This window comes from Podarcis gaigeae, assembly GCF_964106915.1.
Source record: "Podarcis gaigeae genome assembly, chromosome: 14".
NCBI lineage: Eukaryota > Metazoa > Chordata > Lepidosauria > Squamata > Lacertidae > Podarcis > Podarcis gaigeae.
Window position 1 is genome coordinate 35,780,308 of NC_139690.1, and position 25,226 is coordinate 35,805,533.

At 45.5% G+C, this 25,226-nt stretch overlaps 2 protein-coding genes across 6 annotated transcripts in view; one reads left to right on the forward strand and one right to left on the reverse strand.

Moving 5' to 3' along the window:
* The window catches only part of DNAAF8 (dynein axonemal assembly factor 8), a 91,079-nt gene extending 87,136 nt beyond the window's left edge, over positions 1-3,943 (reverse strand). The window contains exons 1-4 of the mRNA XM_083710808.1: positions 3,845-3,943; positions 2,283-2,459; positions 1,655-1,771; positions 309-812 (exon numbers count right to left, since the gene is read on the reverse strand). Of these exons, the coding sequence (XP_083566934.1) occupies positions 309-812; positions 1,655-1,771; positions 2,283-2,411 (750 nt within the window). The 5' untranslated portion in view covers positions 2,412-2,459; positions 3,845-3,943. The remainder of the gene's footprint in view (positions 1-308; positions 813-1,654; positions 1,772-2,282; positions 2,460-3,844) is intronic.
* Positions 3,944-4,282: 339 nt separating this feature from the next.
* On the forward strand, positions 4,283-24,898 carry ANKS3 (ankyrin repeat and sterile alpha motif domain containing 3). 5 transcript variants are annotated; one of them, XR_014557716.1, is made up of 17 exons: positions 4,283-4,388; positions 6,028-6,211; positions 8,675-8,873; positions 9,931-10,052; positions 12,619-12,700; positions 14,353-14,488; positions 14,825-14,983; positions 15,571-15,699; positions 16,130-16,242; positions 16,909-17,076; positions 17,329-17,453; positions 18,264-18,405; positions 19,374-19,546; positions 20,696-20,815; positions 21,404-21,487; positions 21,661-21,755; positions 22,579-24,898. XR_014557716.1 is itself a non-coding variant. In XM_083710848.1 (17 exons), the coding sequence occupies exons 2-16, from the start codon at positions 6,042-6,044 to the stop codon at positions 21,735-21,737; spliced, it is 1,965 nt and encodes a 654-aa protein (XP_083566974.1). In that variant the 5' UTR covers positions 4,285-4,388; positions 6,028-6,041; the 3' UTR covers positions 21,738-21,755; positions 22,579-24,898. The 5 variants fall into 5 exon arrangements, 3 of the variants coding, with proteins under 3 accessions (XP_083566974.1, XP_083566975.1, XP_083566976.1); XR_014557717.1 differs by having other exon boundaries at positions 4,284-4,388; positions 19,374-19,565; positions 20,730-20,815; XM_083710848.1 differs by having other exon boundaries at positions 4,285-4,388; positions 20,730-20,815.
* The last annotated feature ends 328 nt before the right edge of the window (positions 24,899-25,226 follow it).

The following is a 25,226-nucleotide window of genomic DNA, read 5'->3' on the forward strand; positions in this document are numbered from 1 at the left end:
TCCTTAGCCAAACAGCCAACATGGCAGTCATTGTCACCTGTACTGAGCATTTTTTTCTGTCCCAATAGACACACTAGAAAAACTTGAAGGACCCCTTTAATAGAAAAACAATAATGTGATGAGTGTACTCACAACAATGAGTCTCTCTTAAAAACAAATGCAAATTCCTACCCTTTATCTACCAGTAAAATTAACAAGATCAGATAACATTCTGCATGCTTAGACCTTCAACTTCCACAGACAACAAAGAACAGAGAATACAGAGAGGCTGTTCTGAGAAGAATAGAGAACCATATTATTATGTGTACCTTGAAGGCAAACAGCATCAGCTCTCGGGGGTGTTCAGCTGAAATAGCTCCTGGCTCCTGTTCTGCAATTTCTAAATTGTTGTTATTGTTTTTTGGTTGGGGATGACCTAGTTCTCCAGAAGGGGGTCCCAATGTCGCCTTGGAGAGAATTTTAGTTTCTATTAGTTTCCTTCGTTCTTTTTCACTGGTGTTTAGCATCAAAAAAGGTGACACTTCCACAAATGGTAACGTATCAGGTGAAGAGCTCAGTCTCCCCTTATTTTCCCTGATATCTCGTTCTTGGTCTCTGGTGACCCTTGAGATTCCCTCTCCAGGTTTATTCTCATTTATAGAGGACACTGAAGGAGCAATGGCCTCTTGCTTTGACTTTTCTTCAGTCACAAGACCAAATCCGTCCCTGTCTAGTAACACATGTCCCCTAGGACTCTTGTCTTTCTGAAAAGCGGAACCTTCTCCATCTTCATTCCAGGTCTCTCTTGGATGTCTCATAAACTCAAATGTTTTCTAAAAGTGCAAGAAAGATACCAGTTACATCTTGGTAAGCAATACTAAGTATGTGAAGAACAGGTATTCAAAATTATAAAGACCAAATGAGCAACTTGTGAATTCAAACATGGTGGCTTGTGAGAATTACTAGTTGGGTCCTGCCAATGATAACCATTAAAAACCAGAAAAATGTAGCTCAGTGGTAGAACATCTGCCTTGCATGCAGAAGGTCCAGCCTCAATCCCCAGCATCTCCAAGTAAGGCTAGGAGAGAAATATTGGGCAGCTCTTCCCTACTGGTAATACTCAGTTAAATAAACCAACCATCTGTCTCTGTATGAGGTAGCTTTCTATGGTCCTGTTTGTCATTGTGGTAGGGACTGCTGAGAGACCAGCTTCCTGTGTGTATACACACACACACACAGTCATTTTTAGCTGCCATTTCAGATGGCTACAGCAGAGGAAGTTATGCGAAGAAGGGTCCACCTCATCAGCTTTGCTGAGAAACCAACTCCACCTCTCAGTTCCTTTCACGCTGGTCATTTATATAAGAGCTTTCTGATTGGTGCCTTTATGCCTTCTTTATCCCAGAAGGTGTCTCTTTTGGATTTGAATTGATTTTATGTATGTGCTGCTGTTGTTTTCATATTTATATGTATTTTATTTTTAAAAAAGTTTTTATTTATGCAATACTTATAACTATACTTGCAACTGTTTTATATATGTTCTATACAATAAATCACTTCAGGATGTCTCATGGGGAGTAATTCATAAATGAAATAAACAAATAAATATTGTTGGTCTTAATACAGGCATTACCCTACTGGGGCTGAACCCAGTGATGTTAGTAGGACCAATGAACTGCAAATGTGCTTCTTCTGGAGGAAGGTCTTCGAGTTCCTCTGAGAAGTCAGGAACCAGGTTGGGTTGATCACGCTGGAAGATGAAAAGCTCCCCATCATCTTCATTGCAATCAGACTATCAAACAGAGAAAAGAAACTGGGTGACATTCATTCCAAGGCAGAAAAGATGGGAAAGGAAGTAAGTGTGGATACTCAACTACACTCTCTGCTGGGCATCTCACACTAGCTGCACTACATAAAGTTGTGAACTTCAAGCACACTTTCTTGGAAGTAAATAATGTCAAAATTTATGCGACTGAAAATATGGAACAATACAATAGAACTGAACAGAGTTCATGGTAAATACTGCAGTGTGCTCCACAGGATTAACAATGAGATTAATTATGTGTATGTAAAAAAGAATCCCACAATTATCAAGATACAACTTAAATTACCACAACATGTCATGGGCAAAAAGCTGTTTTTTCAGGGTTTATAAAATCAACTCCTTAAATTTTGACTCTACATAGGCAAGATATTTTGAGCTGAAGACTGTCTTCCTGCAAATTTTGCTAGTATTTGTATCTTGGATGGCTAATACAGATGGCTTGAGATTGAAAGAACAGAAAATGGGGAATGGCACTTACCACTAAGGTGTCAGAATCCATTGAAGGAATCTGATCTTTCACTGCAGACAGGATGGCTCCCCATTGGAAAGGAGCTGTTGGAAGGTTAGGACCCCCCTCTTTTTCCTTGTTTTGATCCTCTGATGCCATTTGAAGTGATCCTATGTGACCTACTCAGCTGAATTTCAGATGCTGGTGCTAAAGAAAGAACAGAGTAGAATAAACACAGGGTAGGAATGTCTACATCGAGGATGGAGAATGTGTGGCCCTCCAGATGTTATTGAACTACAACTTCCATCACCCCTAACAATCATTCACACTAGCTGAGGTGGATTGGGGACAACATCTAGAGGACCAGAGGTCTACAACAGGAGTGGGGAACCTTTGGCCCTCCAGATGTTGCTAAAATACAACTCCCATTGGCCCCAGCAAGCATGAACAATTGTTAGGAATGATAAAATACTGGTATTCTGGGCTAGCACCACAGCATAGTGATGTAGTCTGTTGTTTGGACTGTACCACCTAAACAGCCATTAAGAACAGGAGGTGATCCAGTCGCAGGGACGAAATAATGAGGCTATCTCCTTGTGTTAAACTTTACTGACCTGGTAATGCGTTCAAAATGTTTTGGACTACAACTCGCATCAGCCAGCATGGCTGCCCTATATAGCCTTTATGGAACCTTGAAAAAGCAGTTGTTGCAACTCCACCTACTTATATATTTATACTTAAAATAAAACACACAATAGTTTATTATTATTATCATAAGCTGCCTTGGAGATATGTTGCCTGAAAAAAGGCAAGACAAGATGTATATTAAATAAACAGATACATATATTATAAATTGAAATTTATTGGAAGGCAAAAGGAATGCCCACTAAACATTTCTGGCACATTTGATGCCTTTTTTATGTTTGCGGCACAGAATTAAGCTGAGGGAGAAAATCTTGCATATAGCATTGCTATATATTTAGGCCAGGAATATATATTTTTGGTAAGCATGGATGATGCTGTACATAATATTTATTTAAATGTTTGTGTTAACTATCAGAGTGACATATATTTTCCTTTTCTACTTTTGACCTCCTGAAAAATATTTGCACATATTTGCAGTCCTAACCATGTCTACACAGAAATAAGTCACGGTGAAATCGGTGGGGCTTACTCCCAAGGAAGTGGGTTTAGGACTGCAGCCTTACCGGGGAGTAAGTCCCACTGAAATCGAGGAGGATTTCTTCTTAACAGGACTGCGGATTTCTTTCCTTAATATTTCTATAATTTTATATTTTCAATTTAAAAATGGAAAGTTTGACGAGCGCGCGATGAAGCTGACAGCAGAAAACTAAGCATGGGATTGGTGGAGAGGCAAGATGGAGGCTGGTAACCATGGCGACGTTGCATCGCTTGGCCACGCCCCGCAGGGCGGCGGGTACCGCTTTTTCCGTTTCCATAGCAACCGGACGCCGATCTTCGCTCGCGACCTACCAGGCGACTTCCCTGCCCCGCATCCCGGTTGCAGACAAACCACCAAGACGTTTCCCCACCGCCTTTCATTGTATCTCAGTCCCTCGCAAGCGACCTACCCGAGAGCTGTCATGAACGTCCCTTCTACCCGCCGTCACCACACGTCTCTATTCAAACGGCGTGCGCTTCCCGGTTATTCGCCCCGCCCCTGATTCCCCGCCCATTTCTGGAGTCCTGACAGGCTAATATAAACCAACATTTTTGGGGCTTACCCAATACAGCCTCTCTTAGAAACTTATCGCAACAAAAAAATATGCAATAAGAATATGGAGAAAACACAAACAGCGGTGTCAAGCTCATTCCTATCATTCCTTTCCGTTCCGCTCGCTGCTTTTCCCGTTTTTTTTGCCCGGCCAGGACCTATTCCTGTATTGGTTGATCCGCTCGGAAGGCGCGGCGAAGGAGTATTGCGGGTGGGGAGCGCGACAGTCTTAGCTTTTCATTGGCTGGCTGAGCAATCTCGCCGCTTCCAGCAGGAGGCGGGTGATGATCACGTGGTGCAGAGAGCGAGAGCGGGGCCTTCCGGCAGTCCTGACGCTCTGCCCGCGACGTCATTGTCGGGCATTTCCGGGACAGCGGCTGAGGCGACCTGAGGTGAAGCAGGTGAGGCTTGTACTGCAGCAGAGGAGGCGGAAGTTGTGTTAGGCGGGCTGGAAGCGGAGCCTCGTAGGAGGTTGTGGACGCAGGAGGCCTTTGGCGTGCTCGTTGCCTCACTAGGTGGAGCCCAGTACATTGGCCGGGCCTTGGTTCTCTGGGCAGCCTGGAGGCATAGGCGAGCGGGCGCCTCTGAGCTGTTGCCTCCTGCGTAGGGTTGGAGGGCGGGGGGCCCCTGTGAGCGTCCCAGGTACTTCAGGACTCCAACTCCCATCAACCTTGGCCTTTGGCCCTGCTGGCTGGGGCTGATGGGAGTTGGAGTCCAGTGGTTGGGGGTGGGCACACAGATTCCCCCAGCTGTGCTCTGGAGGCATCACCCTCAGCGCAGAAAGCCCTTCGCGCCTTATGCCCGGGCTGCAAACTGCAAGGGCAGAGGTGCCTCGTGGCTGAGGGCTCCTCCACACAAAAGAACAGCAACCAGAGCAAAGCAAAGATTACTGCACAAGTAGAGCTAGTGTCCTGGGAGGGAGGTTTGGGCCCTAGCTTTCTTGCACTCACATGTTTGCTTTCCGCTTGCAGGAAGTTAGGTAGGTTTTGGCTCTAGTTTTCACTGTTTGGCCCTCCGTACAGAATAACGGCCATAGCAATTCTGGCTCATAGGAATTACTCTGCTAGAGAGAACAGTTATAGCCTGGTCTTCTTGCTCATCTTTTGGGTGCAGGGAATTGTTTTGTTCCTGGTCTTCTTGTTCTTGCTGTGTGCTGCTCTGTACACAAGAACTCCTTGCACACAGAACACCAGCTTGTTAGAGGGTTTCCAGCTCAGACATGTAACATTTCCCCCCAAAATAAAATAGAGCTCTCTGAGGGGTGGGGGACTGAAATATTTATTTATATGCATTTACAGTTCTGTACTATGTGTTGTCCCTGGAGTGGATTACGAAGTGCTTAATACAACAACTAAGCCACATCAAGGCAACTTATTGTACTGTTTTAATAACATAAAATGTACCACATAATGGGTATAAAATTGATGTGTTTGTGAAAATTGTGAAATTAAAATGAGAATCTTATAGATTTGAGGATAAAGTTGAAAGTGTGGGTGATAGCTGGTACGTTATTAAGGACCCTTTCGTCTGTCTGTGTGGGACTTCCAGTGTTTAAGGCATGAGGTTTCATGGCCTGTATAGTTCTTTGTCATTCAAGAACAAAAAGCAAATTGAACCAAGTATCAGAGCGGTAATTTGTCACCTTCTAGCTTCCCTTCACTGTGAATAGGTCTCACCTGCAAAACAGTCAACCTATCAAGGACATTTCAAAAAGACTAGGTTTCCCAGTAATTGCAGTGCATGGTTGTATGTGTTTTCCTTGAGTCTTGTGATTGGATCAGTTCTGCTTTTGTGCCTTTAACAGCACATTGGTATTTAGGCATTAGTAAGCGAAGATAGTTCTCTAATCCTGTGAAGAATGCACAAAGACAGGAGATTTCCTTATTTTGTTTATTTGTATACTGCCTTTTCACCCATTGAACTTAAGGTAGGGTACACCAGGGTCCCAACTTCAGGAGCTTTCAGATCATACGCCAAGACGATTGGAAACCCTTTTAGCAAGGTAGTGAAAGTGAAGAACTGATGGTGCTTGTCTTTCAGCCCACCAAGACACAATGTCAGAGCTGAGTGATGAAGCCAGCGAGTCGGATCTGCTGAATCTCAGCCTATCCATGTGGCATGGCGCAGGTCAGATGGTCTGTCGCCAAGAGTTAGATATTCCACTGGACCTTCACACAGCAGCCTCAATTGGCCAGTATGAGGTGGTAAAGGAGAATATTCAACGGTAAGGAGGAGAGATTTGGGGAGGGAATAATACTGTGTTCCTGGCATTGGGCAATCAGGACAGATGAGGGATTCTGCTACTTTTCCGCCCGCCTCGCTGCCCAGCAGTCTCCCTGACAGAGCTGGTCTCGGAGACAGTGTTGAGGACTCCCAGACTGCTGGTTCTGGGAGACTTCAACATCCATGCCAAAGCAGCTGGCTCTGGGGCGGCTCAGGACTTCATGGTCACAATGACAACCATGAGGCTGTCGCAACATGTCACCGGCTCAAAGCACATGACAGGCAAAACTCTGGACCTTGTTTTCTTGACTGGGCAGGAAGAGAGTGATTTGAAGGTGGGGGACATTGATATCAGTCCTTTGTCATGGTCAGATCACTTCCTGTTGAGATTTAAACTGTCAGCAGCTTTTCCCCTTTGCAGAGGCAGGGGACCTATTAAGAAGATCCACCCTCGGAGGCTGATGGATCCAGTGGTATTCCAAACAGCTCTGGGAGGTTTTCCGGCTGATATAACTGTCGAAGCCCTGGCCGACCCCTGGAACACCCAAATGGCTTGGCTATTGACACAATCACCCCTGAGTGCCCTCTCCCACTTTGTGATGCCCGTTTGTCCCCCTGGTATACTCCAGAGGTTAGGGCGAGGAAACAAACTGGAAGACTGCTTGAATGCAAGTGGAGGAAAGATCCGAATGAATGCAGCCAAACACTGGTAAGGGCTCATTATCGAGCCTACCTAGTGGCAGTGAAGGCAGCAAAGAAGGCATACTTTGCTGCCTCCATTGCAGCCTCATTACTTCGTCCGGTAGAGCTTTTCCAGGTTGTACGGAGCCTTTTACAGGCTGGCCCAAAGGAGGTGATAGAACCAACAGGAGCTCGCTGTGACTTGTTTGAAAAGCATTTTGAGGATAAGATTGCTTGCATTCACCAAGACTTTGCTGTTATAGCAGATGAATCTCATGGGGTGTCCAGAGCACAGTCTAGTCCTGTTGTGTTGGATGAGTTTCAGTTGATAAGGCCTGATGACGTGGACAAGGTGCTCGGATCAGTCAGGGCAACCACTTGTACTCTAGACCCTTGCCCCTCTTGGCTGATAAAAACCAGCAGGGAGGGAACAGCTGGCTGGGCCAGGGAGGTGATCAATGCCTCTTTATGAGAGGGGGTGGTCCTTACCTGTTTGAAGGAAACAGTGGTAAAGCCACTCCTTAAGAAACTGTCCCTGGATTCGGAAAACCTAACTACCAGCCAGTTGCTAATCTCCCTTTTCTGAGCAAGGTTCTGGAGCGAATGGTTGCAGACCAGATCCAGACACTTTTGGAAGAAACTGATTTTCTGGATCCATTTCAATCAGGTTTTAGGCCCGGTTTTGGCACAGAAACTGCTTTAGTTGTCCTGTATGATGACATCTGTCAAGAGAGAGACAAGGGAAACATGTCCCTGTTAATTCTTCTCGACCTCTCAGAGGCTTTTGATACCATTGACTATGGTATCCTTCTGGAGTGGCTGTCCGAACTAGGGGTGGGTGGCACCACTTTGCGGTAGTTCCAGTCCTACTTAGATGGTCATCCCCAGAGGTTGTTGCTTGGGGAATGCTTTTCAGCCCTGTGGAACCTTCAGTGTGGGGTTCTGTAGGGCTCAATCCTATCTCTTAACATCTGCATGAAACCACTGGCTGGGGTTATCCGGAGGTTCGGAGTCTGTTGTCAGCAGTATCCTGATGACACTCAGCTCTATTTCTCCAGCCCTGCCTGGAGATGCCAGAAATGGGAGCTGAGGCATTCTGCTACAGCCCTTCTCTGCAGAAAATGAGCACAGCAGGGAGCAGTCTGAATTATAACCTTTTCCCTGCAATGAGCTACTTTTTAGTTCACCATGTGATTTTTATCCATAGGGGATTATTCCAGAATCCCACCCCACCTTCAGCCTAAAAAAAGAGTCCATTCTACCACCTCATTCTTTGGCTTTTGTCACTATGTGTGCAATTCAAAATAATTTTGTGAAACATGAAGGTGGCTAAAGGCTACCAGAAAACATTGAAACAAGGTAGTAGTTGATTATATACACGCCCTACAGTTAAAGCACATTTATTCCATTTTAACAGTCACAACTTCCCCCAAGAATCCTGGGAACTGTAGTTCACCCCCCCCCTCACAAAGCTATAATTCCCATCACCCTTAAAGCAAAGTTCCCAGGATTCTTTGGGGGAAGCCATGGCTGTTAAAAGCGGTGCAAATGTGCCACCTGCAAATGGTGTGACCAAAATGCTTAGAAGAATGCTGCTGTCAACCTTTTCACTTGCTACTTTGCAAAGTGGGGGCACACATTGCTACCAGGAATATCGGCAAGACTTCTAAAGTTGTTTGTTTCCTTGAGTGAAACAGGCCAGGTTAGGGAAAACCTTCAAAAACTATGTAACTTGCCTGTGATAAGCTGCCAATGGAGCACTAATCTGATTCATGCCTTTCAGTGGGAAGGTAGACCTGAATCAGCGGAATTGCGGCGGCTGGACCCCGCTAATGTATGCCTCTTACATCGGTCATGACACCATTGTGCGCATACTGCTAGAGGCTGGCGTGAATGTGAATGTACCAACACCAGAAGGGCAGACTCCGCTGATGCTGGCTTCTAGCTGTGGAAATGAGAGTGTTGCTGCCTTCCTCCTTCAGGTGGGTGTACTTGGCAATAGCTATGAAAGGCACCAACTGTGCAGTCTAAAGATATCATGCATGACTAAGAAGTGGAACCAAAGGTGCAAACAGGGCTGTTCAGGGGTGGTAGTCAGTGGCTCCCATTAAGTTCTATGGGACTAAGGAGAAGGGTGGCAATCTCAGACACCATCAGTGCTGTGAGATAAAGCCTGCTGTTCTCTTTCATAACCCCTGTAGGGTGCAGCAGCATGATAGGATCCTTCAAAGTCTCGAGTCTACTCAAAGTTACAGGCTGTTGCTTCATAGTTAGCGGTGATTAGAGTGCCTTCTCATCATTAAGACTCCTGTGAGGTTCAGTGGTAAAGTTTTCATTACTGTGATATGTTTTATATACCCATTCTCCTCCACCCCGGGTATTTCCAATGTCCAGGGCTGTGCCCTTACTTTACAAATATTCCTCTGTTTTATCAGGTTGCACATTAAGTTTATCCTATCTAGGTTTTCTCTGCTGCCTCTGAGGCGTCTCTTTCCCATCCCAGCTTTCTTCAGATATGCAGGAGCAGAGCTGAGTCAGCATCTTCAGGTGACTCTGGCAGCCGAGTCTCACCCTCTTTGGCACAGCTGTGTCAGATCTGGTGGAGTGTGAGAGCTAGAGCTGTTTCCAGTCACTCCTCCACACCTGCCACTCACCCCACACACTGAATTGGGCAGGGGCAGGATCCTGTTCGAATGATTTTTCTGAATGCATTCAATCAGTCAGTGAATAAAATTGATGCAATAACCCAGAATAAAATGGGAACACTCTGCAACTGTAAGTGGTTTGCAATTAAATTGCTGTGAGAAGAGTCTTCTATGGGTTGCTGCTCTTTTCCCCTGGTTATTCTGTTAGCATAATAGAAAAGTGATATAGAAATAAGAAACTAAAAGTAACATGATTGTAAATTTCTGCCTGAAATAAGCGATCTCCCTCTCTGTTCATTATTGCGAGCTCTTGTTTGTACAGAAATGCATCCTGGCTTCAGTGTCACAGGCAGTAGGTGCCCTGTCTTAACGGCCCCACTGTATTTCTTTGAAGCAAGGTGCCGAGTTGGAGATGAAGGACATCCATGGCTGGACTGCCCTCTTCCACTGCACCAGTGCTGGCCATCAGCAAATGGTCAAGTTCTTATTGGATAATGGAGCAAATGCGAACTGCAGGTAAGAGAGAAATGGGCCTGTGAAAGGCCCGCTTTTTTGTTTGTTTATTTGTATGTATGTTTCAAATATCTGGCGGTATTTTAAGGGGAAGAAGTAGCTTAGCTTTCATAGAAAAAATGCTTTCATGATAGATGCAAAAGAGGGGGAAACATAGGCAGTCACACTGCTGTACTCTTGCATCTAGATTGTGTGTAGTTAAGCCATGAGTGCTGTATGTGACGGACATCTCCAGTATGCTTCTGAGTACCAGTGGCTGGAAACCTCAAGAGGGGAAACTTATTAATTATACATACATTTATACATACATACTTTTTTTATTTATTTATACATACCCTGCCCATCTGGCAGAGCCACTCTGGGAGGCTCCCAACAGAATATTAAAAGCATGATAAAATAATACAGATCACCAATGTTTGTAACACTCTTAGGCAGGAGCTGGAAGGCCTATGGCACACAGATTAGGTTTGGCCTGCCTTCCTCTTCTACATTCCTGTCACCTTCCTGGCTCAGTAGACTAGAGGTAACACCCATCCAGTCATCCCTGGTACAGAAGCTGCATTGTAGGTGGGCACTAAAACAGTACTTTGGGGTTGATCAGCAAAGCATTTGTCAAAAAGGTTGACAACTCCTGACTTGGATAAATTGAACTAAACTTTGCCTGCTTTGAAGGTAGGGCAAAAAAACCCCAGCACAGTGCATGAATTGAAGGGGGTAAATGTATTGGTAGGAGGAGTTATGCCTAAAGCAATACATTGGTTAAAATAGGTTCAGATAAAATCTTGCTCAGATTTTGGCCCAGGCTGGCTAACTGACGAGTCAGATCTCCTTGCCTTCAGACTTTCTAGGCAGATGATTAATTTTCCATTCTTTTTGATGTAAGAGAAATGGAGCATCGAGGAGAGACTTTCTGACTGCTCTCTTAAAAATAATTAGTAACAAGAGTAAACATATTTATCTAAAATCTTACATCCCACCAGTTTTGCTTGTAATAGCTATTTCTTCTGGAAGAGGGTAAAAGTAAAAACAACTTTTAGTTGTGGGGATGGGCAGACGTGGAGAACATATTGCAAGGGGCAGATTTTCACAAACTTGCGCAGGGACTAGTGAGATGACCTGGTGGCAAGACGGAATCTGTGCATGCTATGCTGTTGTTGGGGTTCCATTCTTTCCTTTTCACTTCTACAAAAAAAAAAAGTACTTGGTTCTCTTTACTCTTTCCTTATCAAATCTTACCTCTCAATTCATTCTTCTGAGATTCTTCTCTTTATCTTGCCTATTGCCTTGATGGCTCATTTTCAAACTTTCTCTTCTGGCTTTAATGCCACCCCCTGACTACTAAAAAAAAGCTTTCAGTGGACTCTTTCTTCTCCTCTTAGGACATGAATCTCATGTTGCTTTCTCTACAGTATTCCTTCCATCTCAATAACCAAAAATGTGTTTTCTGAGGTGGGTTTGATCCATATTCCTGGAACAGTCTCAGAATTCAGAGTGCCATCAGCTTGTTTGTTTTGCCAGAAAGAACCATTTCCTTCCATGGAGCATATTGGGTGGAAACTCCAGCAGGAAAAGTTCATACTTCTGACACAGTAACTGGTAATTTAGTTTTGAAGACAAACCATCAGACTGTATTGGCATCGTTCCCAGTTTTTCTCTTCAACTGATGTTTTAAGAGAGCACCACAGTGGGCATTCCATATATGAAAGGATTATTTTTTGTTTTTAATATTAGCTATGGCTCTCCTGGCCTAGCATATCGGAGAGAAAACCAAGCTAGAACTCATCTTCTCAACACACTAGTATTTTGTGTGGAAGACATTTTCTTGAATGGAAATGTATTCAAGCATGTGAGACCCCACCTGCAATTTGAGGTGGTACAACTTAGGGGCACATTTGCCGCTCACCATTAACTCAGCCTAAGTTTCCTGTCAATTTGAGAAGAGAATGAGGGGTGGCAAGGCTTCTCAAGGTATTGGATTGGGCCAGGAGCTTCAGTTGGTAGCCCATAGCTTTCAGCAGAGATGGGGAACCTGTGGCCCTTCAAACTCCCATCAGGGCCAGCCAGCAAGGTTAGCATTCAGGGATGGTGGGATTTGTAGTCCAACATCACCTGGAGGGCCACAGGCTCGCCATCCCGGAGATAGAGCTTAAAATATGTAGAGCACAATTCAAGAACAAGCCTGACACAGCCAACAGGTGGAGCCATGGCTCAGTAGTATGGAACCTGCTCTGCAGGTGGAACATCCCAGGTTCAGCCCCTTAGCTGGAGGCCAGCAGAGCCATTGGCAAAGGCCAACCCCAACCCCTTGAAGAGCACCGCTTCTCAGGGTCAGCATTACTATGCTCAGTGGACTGGTGGTCTGATTCTGTGGAAGGTCGCTTTATTTATTCAACCTGGAATGTGGTGAAAACCAAGGAGTCCCAAGATCCAAGCCTCTAAGGTTGCCTGCCCTTGGCACTTTTCTCCCTGCTTCCTCTAGCTGTGGATGACTAGCATGCCCCCGTTGCATTGATGACTGCCCCGTTTTCTGACTTGAGCCTTTCATGGGCTATATATTTCTGTTGTCCAGGGAGCCCCTTTATGGATATACTCCTCTGATGGAAGCAGCTGCATCTGGCCATGAGATCATTGTCCAGTATCTTCTCAATCATGTAAGTGAGTGTTCATTTCTCAGGTGGTCCAAGGCACCTTTGGTTTCCCGCAACCAATTGTGCTTCCCAGTATGCAGAAATACCGCCAATTTGATAAGCCACTATATTATGAAAGCTAAATCTTGATTCGAGGCTATTTCTTTCAATGATTGCTCTTGATTATTGCCACAGGAGGGGAAATCAGAGAAGCTTTACATCCATGCAGCTTCTTCAGCATGTTCCCACGCCTAGATCCGTGCTGGATGCTCCCGTTGATCTGCCTTCATGCATAACATTTCTTTTAGGATGCCTTAATTAGAAACATTGTCCGCTCTTGAGAGATACCATGCTTTTGAAACTAGTCTCTGAATCACTCTGTGCAGTTAATTCACATTCAGCATGAATAGCACTTTCTGTAGCAGCCTCTTGAAATGCCAGCTCTTTGCTTCAGCATCACATCTAGACCTTCTTCATAGTCATCCTGTACATGTCTTATTAGAGGGAGGGAATATGTTGGGTCAGTCAAACAAGGGTGTTCATGTAGGCCTTTCTTCTGTTGATAAAAGTGGGGTGAAGTTGGTTGAAAGGGAAGGGTTGCATATATTGCGTTTCTTTCCTTTCCCCAACGGGATTTGAGAGCTGTGAAACGTACAGAATAAAGCCTTTTTTGTACATGTCTCCCTAACAGCTGCAGCACACAAAAGTCTTTTCAGCAAAGGCTTCTTTACATGGAGCATGTGTAGACCTTTGGATTTTTATGTGGTTCTCATGCCTACACGCTTGTCTACCCATATTTTTTTAAAATAGTATTTTTAATTGTCATGGAGGCTTTTTCAAGTGGTTGATTTCTAAGCCTATCAAACTAGTTTTTAATAGGCTGGGTTCATTTGTTCAGTGTTGGGTTAGGAAGTCATACACTCCACCCACCCACACACCTTCCTCATTTCTCCCAGACCTTTTCCTTTAATAGTTGATGGAATGCTGCACTAGAGACATCCAAGGAAGAGGGAAGGATGCTATAGCCTGTTACATATCCGTCCAAAAGTGGACACTCCACATTCTGTAACTGCCTGCAAGTAAACTTCAAGCAGGACTGAAGATAGTTCATTGACTTTCCATCATTAGGATGAGCTTGTGTGTCCATCTTTCAAAACACACCAGACAGCCTGGATTTAGTATAATGCACTGCAGTATTTTGTCGCAGATCCCACTTGCCTCTGCTCTCGTGCTTCAAAAGGGATCAGGAGCCCGACTCGCTGGCATGCAGCCTGGTGCTTCTCGTAGCCATATCTTGTCCAAAGAGCAGCTGGAGCTCTTGAAGCCTGAAATTCATACATTGACCACATAGTGGTGCCATTTGTATAGCACAAATGCAAGCAAAGATTTCTAACTTTGTGCCCTGAAAACTGCTTAATGTTCAAAGCTAAATTATTTACTGAATTTATGCCCTGCCCTTTCTCCCTAAGGAGTCCAGGTTGGCTAGAGCACAAATGCGATGGTGATGGTGGGTATGCAGAGCCTTGCTGGTGGTGCAAATCCTTTGGTCGATTCTTCAGGGACACAGCATGTGAAAATGCACTCTTGGGTTCAACTACACAGCCCCTTGGATCTGTTTAAGCCTCCCTCCCCTTTCCTGTCGGCAAAATTTAATAATGTCTGCTTCCTCCCAACAGGGTGTGAGAGTGGATGTACGCGATAGCACTGGGGCGACGGCACGGATGTTGGCCATGAAGTATGGACACATGAAGATTGTGGGGCTCTTAGACCTGCACACAGCCCCTGTGCCCAAGGTCTTCTGCAGGGGCCCAGGTGACTCTCACGTCTCCTTATAGTTTCGCATGGAAAGGACCTTTCAGCTTGCTTAGGCAGAAACCTTGCTTGCTGCCTGTATTTCTAGTCACTGACTCCCATCTTTTCACTAGACCAGTGCTTCCCCCTCCCGCCCTCCCCCTCCATGGACCAATTGACCAAGGATGAGGGTTGTGGCAAAGCAGTGGGGAAATCCCATGACAGATTTAGTGAGTGTGGGGCAGGGGAGAAGGAGTGGACGTTCTTTGGCACTGCAGAACTAATTAGTTGGATGCTGCCCTTGGAATTTAATATCTGCACTCTGCGTCCACTGACTTGATGCATTTTGACACTTAGGAAAGTATGAAGATCTCAGCTCCTCGGACGAATCCTACTCTGCCCCTCAGAGGCAGAGGCCTGTTCGCAAGTCCAAAGGCCCCAGTATTCACGAAGGACCCCACGCTCTGGCCAAGATCACGGCGGTCAGAATTGGAGTGAAAAGCCCATCTCGTTATGGTGAGTTCAGGCTCACTTCCTCTCTCTCTCTCAACGGGTAGCTTCCTCTTGTCCTGCGGCTGATTACTTTATCACCCTCCTTCCCTGAACACCATTTTCAGGGAAGTGTTGTAGCTTGGTTGGTAGAGCATCGGCCTTGCATGTGGAAGATTCCAGGTTCAGACCCTGCTGCCTCCAGGTAGGGCTGGGAATGTCCTCTGAAACCCTAGAGGGTTGCTGCCAATCAGTGTAGACCACAGTGAGCAAGATGGACCAATGATGTGACTCAGTATTAGGCACCTTCCTATGCTCCTATACTGATGAACTTGGAACACACCTGCTTGCTCTCTGGATTCTATATTTATTTATTTAACATAATTTGTATAGTGCTTAATTTTAAATAAAACTTCCAAGCAAGCCTCTAAACCTCCGTAGAGCTGTAACATGATGAGCTCCAGCAGAAGAAAAAGCAAGAGGCAGTACTGAACTTCTTGGCTGGTGGAGGAGAATATAAGCCTCTTCATTTAACCTATCAACAAATAAAATCTCTTCCTTTCCTTTTTTCATTTGTTCACCTCTCTCTCCCTCTGCCCCCCTTTTGCACACAGAGCAGGTCCCTCCAGAAGGCTATGTTACCTTTAATGATGATGGGAGTGCCTTTGAAGGAGGAGATCTCCGCTACAGAGATGTCACGTCTCCCATCAATGAGCATGATGTGGAAAGCAGCAGCAGCCGGGGTACCTTTCTTAAAACACAATTTTTATTTTATACTGCTGTTCATTTTTTTTTAAAAAAAAACATTTAAATAAAACCATACAATAAAACCGTGTAAATAAATGAATCAGAATTCAGCTACTGTATTATGGAAAGATGTACTCTTAATTGCCAGCATAAACTTGAGGGAATAAAACAAGTTTTCAATAGACCTTTAAAGGTTGAAAAAGAAGGCACCTGCTGAATATTGGCAGAGTATTTCACAGGAGTGAGCCAGTTTCTTGTTGCTGTTGGGTGAGCCTGGCAAACTCTGGGGACTTCCTGACGTAATCACTTTCTATTGCGGTAGTGTATGTTTTGCATTAGAATAGGTAATCCACAAAGTTGCCATCAGTAAACATCTATGAGGCCTGAATGTGAAACTTACTGTTTCATGACTTCTGCCTATTTCAGAAGAGAATTCCCTCTTCACCAATAACTTAGCCACCATCAGGACCAGCAGCAGCAGCGAAAGTCTTGCCAAAGCTGTGGGGGTCAGCAGCGAGGGCTCTCTGGAAAGCAACGAGGTAAGTCTTTTGCTATCATTCAAGTTAGAAGAGCCTGGAGGACCAAGGTTTCCCCACTCCTAGTGTATAGAAAGAAACCTTGACTCCTCAAATTAGGGAACCTCTCTTTTCTGGTTTCCTGGAGTCTCCCCCAGACCACACCCCTCACCATTCCTGCTTCACATCTTCAAATTTTGTTCTGTTTTTGCTTGGCTGGAATGTGTCGTTGAACCAGGGTAATTCCTCTTCCTTTGTTTGTACAAGAGCTTGTAGCCAACTGTACAAAAGTTAAATTCACATCTGTTTCTTGGCTCTAACACTGCCTACCACTGGCATGTGGCCCCCAAGAGGTTTTCCATTTGGAAATGTGGCTCTTGGGTTCAGAAAGATTCCCTACCCCTGCCTTGTCTGTGGGTGGCTGGTAAGGGGCTTTTGTTCAGGCATCTTGGGAAGCTGGAGTAAGAGGATTCATTTGTCCTTCCGTGGTGTTGGATTTCTCCTCCCATTGCCTCTGCTTTGGTAAGAGGAGCCTCTCTCACTTCCATTCTTCCTGCTTCATAAGAATGTAAGAGTACAGATGCTTCACACCATGAACAAAAGGATAATGATGTCCTTGCATCCGTTTGAGACTTGCAGCTGCGTCGTGTTCCTTCTTCTCAAAACACGCCACTACTTTATATTTTCCAGGATTCAGACCATGAAACAAAGCTCTCCATTCGAAAGCACCCCAAGAGCTACATGAAGGCAAAGAATCGCTGCAGCAACAGCGACAGCCACTGGTCTTACCGATCCCGGGTGTCCAGCCATCACAGCAGCCCCTCTCACACAGAGGCACCATCTTACACGGGGCCCCAGGTAACCATGGCATAGTGGTCAGAAAACCATCTGGGGTGGACAGGGCGAGGGACAGAGGGATGGACAGAGGAGATGGTGTCAGAGACAGTCCTTGTGTATTAGGTGCCAGGCAGGGGGCAAGGTGGTGCCAAAGGCCTAGAGGGGCATAGATTCTGGCTTACAACATGCTGTGACGCAGCTAGAGTGTCTCAGCATTTAAGAGTCCTGAACTTCTCCCTCTTTTTTGTCCTCTGTGCGCTGCCTGGGCTGCAGGATCTGGCCACCTTCCTTGAGCAGATTGGCTGCCTGAAGTACCTGCAAGTGTTTGAGGAGCAAGACGTCGACCTTCGCATCTTCCTGACCTTGACAGAGAGTGACTTGAAAGAGATTGGCATCACGTGAGTCCCTTTCTTTGCTGGCTGGCTGGAGGCTTAGCTTTGAAGTGCTGTCATATAATCAGGAACATAGGAAATGACCCCAGGAACAACGTGTACCTTCCGACCAGAGATACTGAGAACTTTGCTGTCATTGTTAGCAGAATCCCAGGTCCCAGCTGGCAAGGCTGCTGTGCAATTATTTATTCTCAGTTCAATATAGGAATAGCTCCCAAAGAATTTTTAATGCTCTCTCTTAGAAACGTTTTTTTCTGCTCTATGTTACACAGACTGCATAACCTGGACAGCTGCCCTTGTCAGTTGTGTATAATCTGCAATATTTTTGCAGAATGTACACAGTTGTGTGGCAATACTGCACAAGCACAGAAGCTAGCTTTCTGAGAATTGCAGTTTTCTCATTTTCTTTTTTTATGTTTCTAGTCCATATTGCTTCAAAAGTATAGCCCAGTGCTTTGCAAAATTTCAGGGCTGAGCATGTTTCCCACTGCTTCTGGGGGAAAGGCTGCAGTACCCAATGTAGCATAGCCCATCTCCAGCCTTGAGTAAAGCAGAATAAATTGAACATAATATACATATGTTTTCAGAATGGTTTTCTTTGCGTTTTTTGAAAGCATAGTAAACACTGATCTAATTGAAGCTCCCATTATGTGTGGATATCTATTGTTCACATTGATCTCTCTTTGGGTCTCAGCATGTCTAGGAAAATCAGGGTGGTTCTGTTTTGCCTGCAGACTTCCCCAGTGAAGGAAGGGAGTAGCAAAAGGGAGACAGTACCTTTGCTGCTAAACCTTTCCTGCTTTTTCTCCCCTGTAGCCTCTTTGGACCAAAGAGGAAGATGACCTCTGCCATTGCTCGATGGCATAGCAGCGCCCGGCCTCCCAGTGATGCCCTGGAGCTGGCCTATGCGGATCGCCTGGAAGCAGAAATGCAGGAACTGGCCATTCAGCTCCATAAGGTAAGGAAGCCGGCTTCTTAAGCCCATTGAGAAGCTTCTGCCTCTGGCCAAGCGCACCTGCTTCTGCATGGGGAATGCCCTTGTCCCTTCCTACTCATAGAGGATGTCCTTGTTCATCTGAAGCTGCTTGAGAAAGATACACCATCAGACACACAGCTAAGAGACCTGAAACTTGATGGGAGGAATTTATTTTTTTCATGCGGTGGACAAGTAGAAAGGTGAAGGAATATTGGGAAATGATTTATAATGAGTTGGGGGGGGGGAATTTAAAATTTACCTTCCCCCAAAAAACAGAGTCCCTTTCACTGGGAATAACCCAGACAGAAATTCCCAGGAGCCAGAACAGTCTATTTATGTATGCAACAACAGCAGCCCGTGTTCTGTTAGCCCCAAAATGGAAAGTGAGCAAGGTCCCTTGTAAAAAGGATTGGCAGCTTAAGATGTTAGAATATGCAGAACTTGCAGGTTTAACACACAGAATAAGAGAGCAAGAAGAACGCATATATTTAAAGAAGAATGGAAAATATTTATTGAATATATGGAAAATAATTGTACACAGCTGAAAACGCTGGCAGCATTAAGATAAATTCAACAGGAGTAAACAATATTTGACTGTAAAAGTGGAAAATTGATTTGAATGGTTATAGTAAAGCATGCAGGAGAACATGATATGCAATGTGAACCATGGAAGGAAGCCACTGGATATTTTAAAGTTTGTAAAATGTTTAATCTGAAATGTAGAAAAACAAAAACTCAATAAAAATTATATATTGAGAGAGATCTGAAACCTGGTGCGATTGGAAAGCTTTTGGCAAGCTAGTACTACCCCAAACCCAAACTCAGTTTGATAGCAAAGTGAAGCAGAGGAACAGTGGTTGGCCAGAGTTTTGTGGGAGTTCTGTAAACCCTTTGGAAATCACAAATGTGGACCCTTGTCTCTTAGCAACTTTCCCCATGTTCTCTTCCAGAGGTGCGAGGAGGTAGAAGGGCTGAAGGGTCAGGTGTCCCAGGAGCAGGAGCTGCGTGCCGTGGTGGAGAGCTGCTTGATGGAGCGGGATGTGGTCTGGAGCAGTGCTCAGGCCAAACTCCGAGAGGTGCAGGCCATCGCCAGGAATGCTGGAATCCTCCTAGAGCAGATGCAGTGAGTGCCTCCAACAAAGGTCAAACTTTCTCGCCATTTCTTTACACTCCCTTCTCTGTAAGCTCCTTCATCTCCTCAAGGCGAAGCCAGCGTGCCACCTGCAGGATTCTGAATTGGGGAAAAGCCCAGGCACTCGGTGACAATGACTGCCAAAGGCTTGTGGCTTTGTGTCTGGAAATTCATCCTTCCCTCTTGTTCTCAACCTTAGCTGCCTAATGTGGGAGTTGCATCCATGATTCTGAAAAAGTGCCAGCGAAAAGCACTGGATATGATTTCAGTGCAACTTGTTAAGAATCTTGTTTTTCATTTTTTAAAAACTTTACAAAATAAACACAAGTTTCCAGCCCCTGGGGTTTGTGATTACATCAAAGTGTGTGGGTGCAATGCCTGGTGCAATCGTAGGAGTCGCATTGTTTCAAGCTGTGCGCCCAAACCCACATGTGTATCCAGCACTCAGATGTATTCCTATACACACCACCAAGGGGCTTAGGAGTTTTTGATAGAGTTATAACATGTGTTTGTTATGAATGTAGTATTATGCCCCAAGAAGTGCTCACCTGAGGAATAAAGCATGAAAAGGACAGTATACGGATGCTGCTTCAAGCAGCAGAATTACACTACAAGCCGGCAGCAACTCAAAGTATACACACCTTGATCTAAAGAGTATAGAAGGATCCCTGTCAAAAGCCTAAAGAGAAAGTGAGTGGGACATTTGCCACATCAGAGATGACTAAATCGGATACCTACTTGCTGAGGGGCTTCATCCTCTTCCTGCTCCTGCCGTCTCATTGGCAGCTAAGAAGACCCAAATGATTTGAGTGGAACAATAAATGGCAGAATTCTCCAACATGTATGCCTTTTTTACACAACCCGTATAAGCGGCAGAATTCACCTTTTCAGGTAGTAGCATCTGTAGCGTGCAAATGACCCTGGAGTTGGGAAGATAGCCAGGGGATAAATTCCCTTTGTCCTAACTCTCCTTTCCTCTTTAGTTCTGTCTTGAGTGCTCAGTGCTGATGCCTCATTTTTGTGGTGGTGGCATACCAAGGTTTACCCCACTGCTGTAGGATATTTGTGTGGCACTTGAGACTACGGCACTATCCTGCTTTCTTGTGCTCTACTTTGTGTGGTTTTTATTTCTTTTCACAGAATCCTGCTGACAGTATTTTGGTTTCTCTGGTAGGGCCTGTCAGGCAGAACTGTCTTCCCGAATGAACCGAGAGCATCCGGCTGGCCGGTTGTTGGAAGTGAAAGCACAGCTGGGACCCAGTAAGTGGGCAGTTCTAGTGCAGGATGTGAAACAGGTGGCCCTCCAGGTGTCTCTGGACTCCCATCAGTCCCATCCAGCAGGGCCAGCAGGCAAGGATGATGAGCGTTGCAACCCAGCAACATCTGTAGGGCTGTAGGTTCCCCAGCCCTGTGTCTGTCTGTGTGCAAGAGAGAGAAAGGGAAGTGGCTTCAGAGGACAGGCTTATTTTTGAGCCCAGTCTGCCTTCATCACCCTTTCACCTTCCCCAGGTCACAGCTATTTCATATGAAAAATGCATGGAGACTGACTGCTGCTTTTCCTTACAAGTAAAAAGTCAGTCTGTGTGTGTGTGTGTGTGTGTGTGTGTGTGTGTGTGTGTGTGTTCAACCACACCATGACATAAAAATTTGGAAGACTATTCAGTGCCAAATCCACCACTTGAAGTTGGCAGTCCCTGGTTCAATCCATTGTCCTGACTCCTCTCCCCCCCCCCCCCCGACCAGTGTTTGCTCCCCACCCCCACACTCCATGTTTGGCCCAATCCAGGCCAATGGGTGCTGACCCACAATATGCTGATGCTTTGTGCCCATTCTGCCTCTTTACCCTAGGCCCAGAAGGATGGCCGTCTTCCTTGAAGGTCCTCAGTCTGCCTGAGCTCTCGGCTCTTCTGGAGCAGTGCTGGGGGGAAATGGGTAAGGTTTGAAGATCATCAGATGCTCATGTTCCCCTTGTTTGGCACCAGTTGGTGGGTGTAAAGTCCAAGTCAAATAACTGGCTTGCCGTTTCCCTTCTCCCCTGCCCTGCATTGAAGAACATCTCCATCTCTTGGCACCTGTGCTTATTATAGCTTTCTCTGTGTCCCCAGGGAAGGCTCTTAGTTCTGTCAACCTTAATCTCGAGAGCCTGCAGAGTCTAGAGAAGGGCAAGCCACCCCAGAAATAGCCCTAGGAGTGGAGGAAGGTACGTAGTGGAGCGCTGTTGAACGAGATGCATGTCTGTCTGAGAAGAGAGAGCACTTGGTAGCAAAGTGGTATTCTGCTTTCAAGCTCTCTGTCCGCTCTCCTCCAAGGTCAGGGTTGCGTAAAGGCATATCTGCGCGGCAAGCATTATACTGGCTTAATGTCCCCTTTCCTCTCCTCCCCTCCCCAAATCCTCAGGATTCCTAGTTGTTGCTCCCCACTGACAGTCTTTCTACACAACTCATGCCTGACCGAGAGCCATCACAGTATAAAAAAACAAATTTTCGATCCTGCTTTAAAATTGTAGCAGACACGAGCCCCCAGCAAAAGCAGTGTCATCACCCTTGTAAAATGATGGTTACTTGGGCAGTGGTGGCTGGCACCCATTGGGGCTGGATGGGTGGAAGGCGGAGAGCAGAGAGCCAACAATGAGGAACAGAGTGAGATATCCCTAGCTGTGTCCCCATCCGGGCAATACCACCCTCCGGACTGGTTTTCAGTAAAGAGTTAAGCAAGTGGGGGCTGGCTGAGAGCAGACTGAGGATGGTGGGGCAGTGCAGTAGCCCTAAGAAGGTGGAAAATGATAACAGAACCAGTTTATAATTTGTATTATGGAGAAAGGGGACGCTGAACCTGATGGAACTTTGCTCCAATCCAGCAGGGCTCTTGAGTTTTCTGGATGCAAATGTTTGGAGCTCAAGCAACTTTTGAATTAAATCGCCCCTGCCACCACCACCACTTTGAACAACTGGCCATAGTCCATGCAGGACAAGTGCTCATGCTGCTGCCTCTTTTTTGTTTCCTGGGTGCGATTGTTTTTGCAGAGGTTCTGACGTCGGGTGAACGTTCCACCCAGAAGCTGTGTTTTACCTGAGGAGGAAGCATGAGTGAGTGCGAGAGAGAGAGAGATGGCTCAACGGCACAGGTCATTTGCAGCGAGAGCTGCCAGCGGCTGTCCTAGGAATGCAGGTGTGCTGTTGCAGAGAAGGGAGGCCAGGTCTGCTGTACTGAAGAAGGACCATGGCACCTAAATTCTTCTGGAAGAGCTGGAAGCAAAGAGTTCTCTCCAAGCTTGGAAGTTCCAAGGCTGGCATTTTGTGTCTGCATCTCTTGCTGGATATTCTGTCTGTTTTGGCAACCAGGTTCCTCTCCATTTGTCCCCTTCCCTGTGCCCAAATGGGAGGAAAGAGGAGGCGGGAGGTGGCCAGGAGACCCCGCGCTTAGACAGTTTTATCTTTGGGAGGTTACCTGTTTGGGGGATGCAAGGCCTTCTGTGTCCTGCCCAGCTGCATGGAAGCCTGATGTATAAGATGGCACTGAAATGGTGGGAAGGAGATTCCATTATCAAAGCCCATTGTTTAAGAAAGAAAGCAACCCAAACACAGAAACACACACACACACACTTTTTCAATGAAAGTGCTTCCATAGTAGCAACCATTGGGCCTCTCCTAGCCTTTTATTCTTCCAGCAGGGAACTTGTGGCTTCATTCACAACAACTTACAATGAGATAGCACCTCTCACTGTAGGCGTGAAGTTATAAAACTTCTTGCTCTCTTGACTTTGGGTGCTCATGGCTTGGCTGGGAAAATCTGTGAGTTCCAGCAACCAAAGACCACAACTTACAGGGATTGCTTATCCTGGAATGCGCAAGAACTCATGCCCACTTTGGAGAATGGAAATCCAGCGTTTGATGTGAACTTGAGAATGTTTATCCCAGGCTAGCTGATGGTGTGAAGTGGTTCTGGGATTCAGAGCAAGAGGGTTCCCCAAGCCCAGCTAGCAATGTATGTAGGCAGTCCTGGAGTTACTGAATAACACCTACTGTGTCTTGCTTGGCCTTCTCTGATTTTTGGAGAATGGGGGTGAGGGTGGGAGAAAGAGAGAGGTGAAGCCTTTTCATTTATCTGACTTGCTTCTGATATGCACATCATCACATAGAGTTCATGCATAAGCCTTGGTTTGCTGCACACCTATATTGTGTGGAGACCTAAGCACAAAGCACATATCCGTCTCAGAAAATTATTGTGTTAATATTATTAGGTCTTCACATGATGCAGGTATAAAGTGAAGCAAGGCTTGTGCATGGACAGCAGGAGCATAAATCTGAAGCAGCTAGCAGATGAATCACACGGCCATGTGTTTAACCTACAGGATAAAAAGTTATCCCAAAGCCAGGCATGGCTGCACCCAGTAGCAAAGCTGTCCCATTTTTTTTCCACTCCTGAAACATGCAAAACAGTTACCTAAAAAAGTGCACATTTTAGCAGGCTGGTGGATGCTGTTCTGCATCTGTTGTGCAAAATGGAGCCTTCCCATTAACGCACAGAGGGGGATGTGTGTGTCTTTAAGCAACTTCTGATAGGCTCTGCAAAGGGAGGCTGCTTTTGTGTAAACCCCTCTGCTTCACAGCCTTCTTTTCTGATGTACATCTTAAGCCTAGTTCTCACAGATAGTAAAAGATTTTAAATGTTGCATATTTTATTGCCTTTAATGTTGTGTTGCTAAAATTGTGAAGTTGCCTTGAAGTTATGTAATGGGGGGGTATTATATAAAAATAAAATAAGCCTATGACTGGGCTGTACAACTTCAGACTACACCGAGGGGCTGAAAGGATTCCTCCTCCGTGCACCAGATGTTGGGAGATGATGGCTCTTCTAACCCAGTCTTTTTTCCTGCCATGCTTTATAAGGTGCAGGAAACTATATTGTATGGTGGGGTATTCATTCCTAGACAAGCTAAAGTGTTACAGCTCAGAGCATACTTCCAGCATTATGTTTACTGCTTGTGAGAACTAGAGGTGGTGGCAATTTCCTTTTGATTTGCTGATTTTGAGTGACGGTGGAGCAAAATCATTTTTTTAAACAGAAGATCTGGAGCTTTTGAAAACCCAAGGTGGTCTGTGTCTAACTAGAATAGGATTGGACGTGGTTTAGCAAGATTGTTGTTGCGAGTTGATGGCTGTTGAGGTTGCCATTCTCTGTTCTGGGGTGTTTTATTAATCTGGGCTTAGTTTCAGCATTTGGGTACATCTCTGGTCATAACAATGGGGCAGAGAGGGAGATCTCAGAAAAAAGTTATATTTGATGACCAGCATTTAACAGGCACTGACTGATCTGTGAATAAATTTTACTTTTACTGTCTGAGTTGCTGCTTGGTTGTTGTGCATAGTATGTGATTATATGATTCAGATCTTTACAGGCGTGTTCTCTTCCTCCTTCCATTGTGCTTCGTAAGAGCTACAATCCTGCACCATATAATAGCAGCAGCAAGAGGATTATAGCCCTACCCGATCCTCATGGCAAAATTCACAGGAAGCAGATCCATCCCTCATGATCCCCTCCAAACATTACCTGAGCAGAACAGGAGTAGCTGTGCTGCTGCTTGTAACAGATTCAGATTACACCCTATATTGGCTGTTTCCTGGTGAAATGGCTTGCTCTGGTGTTGTGCAAGAATTAGAGAACCCCCCCC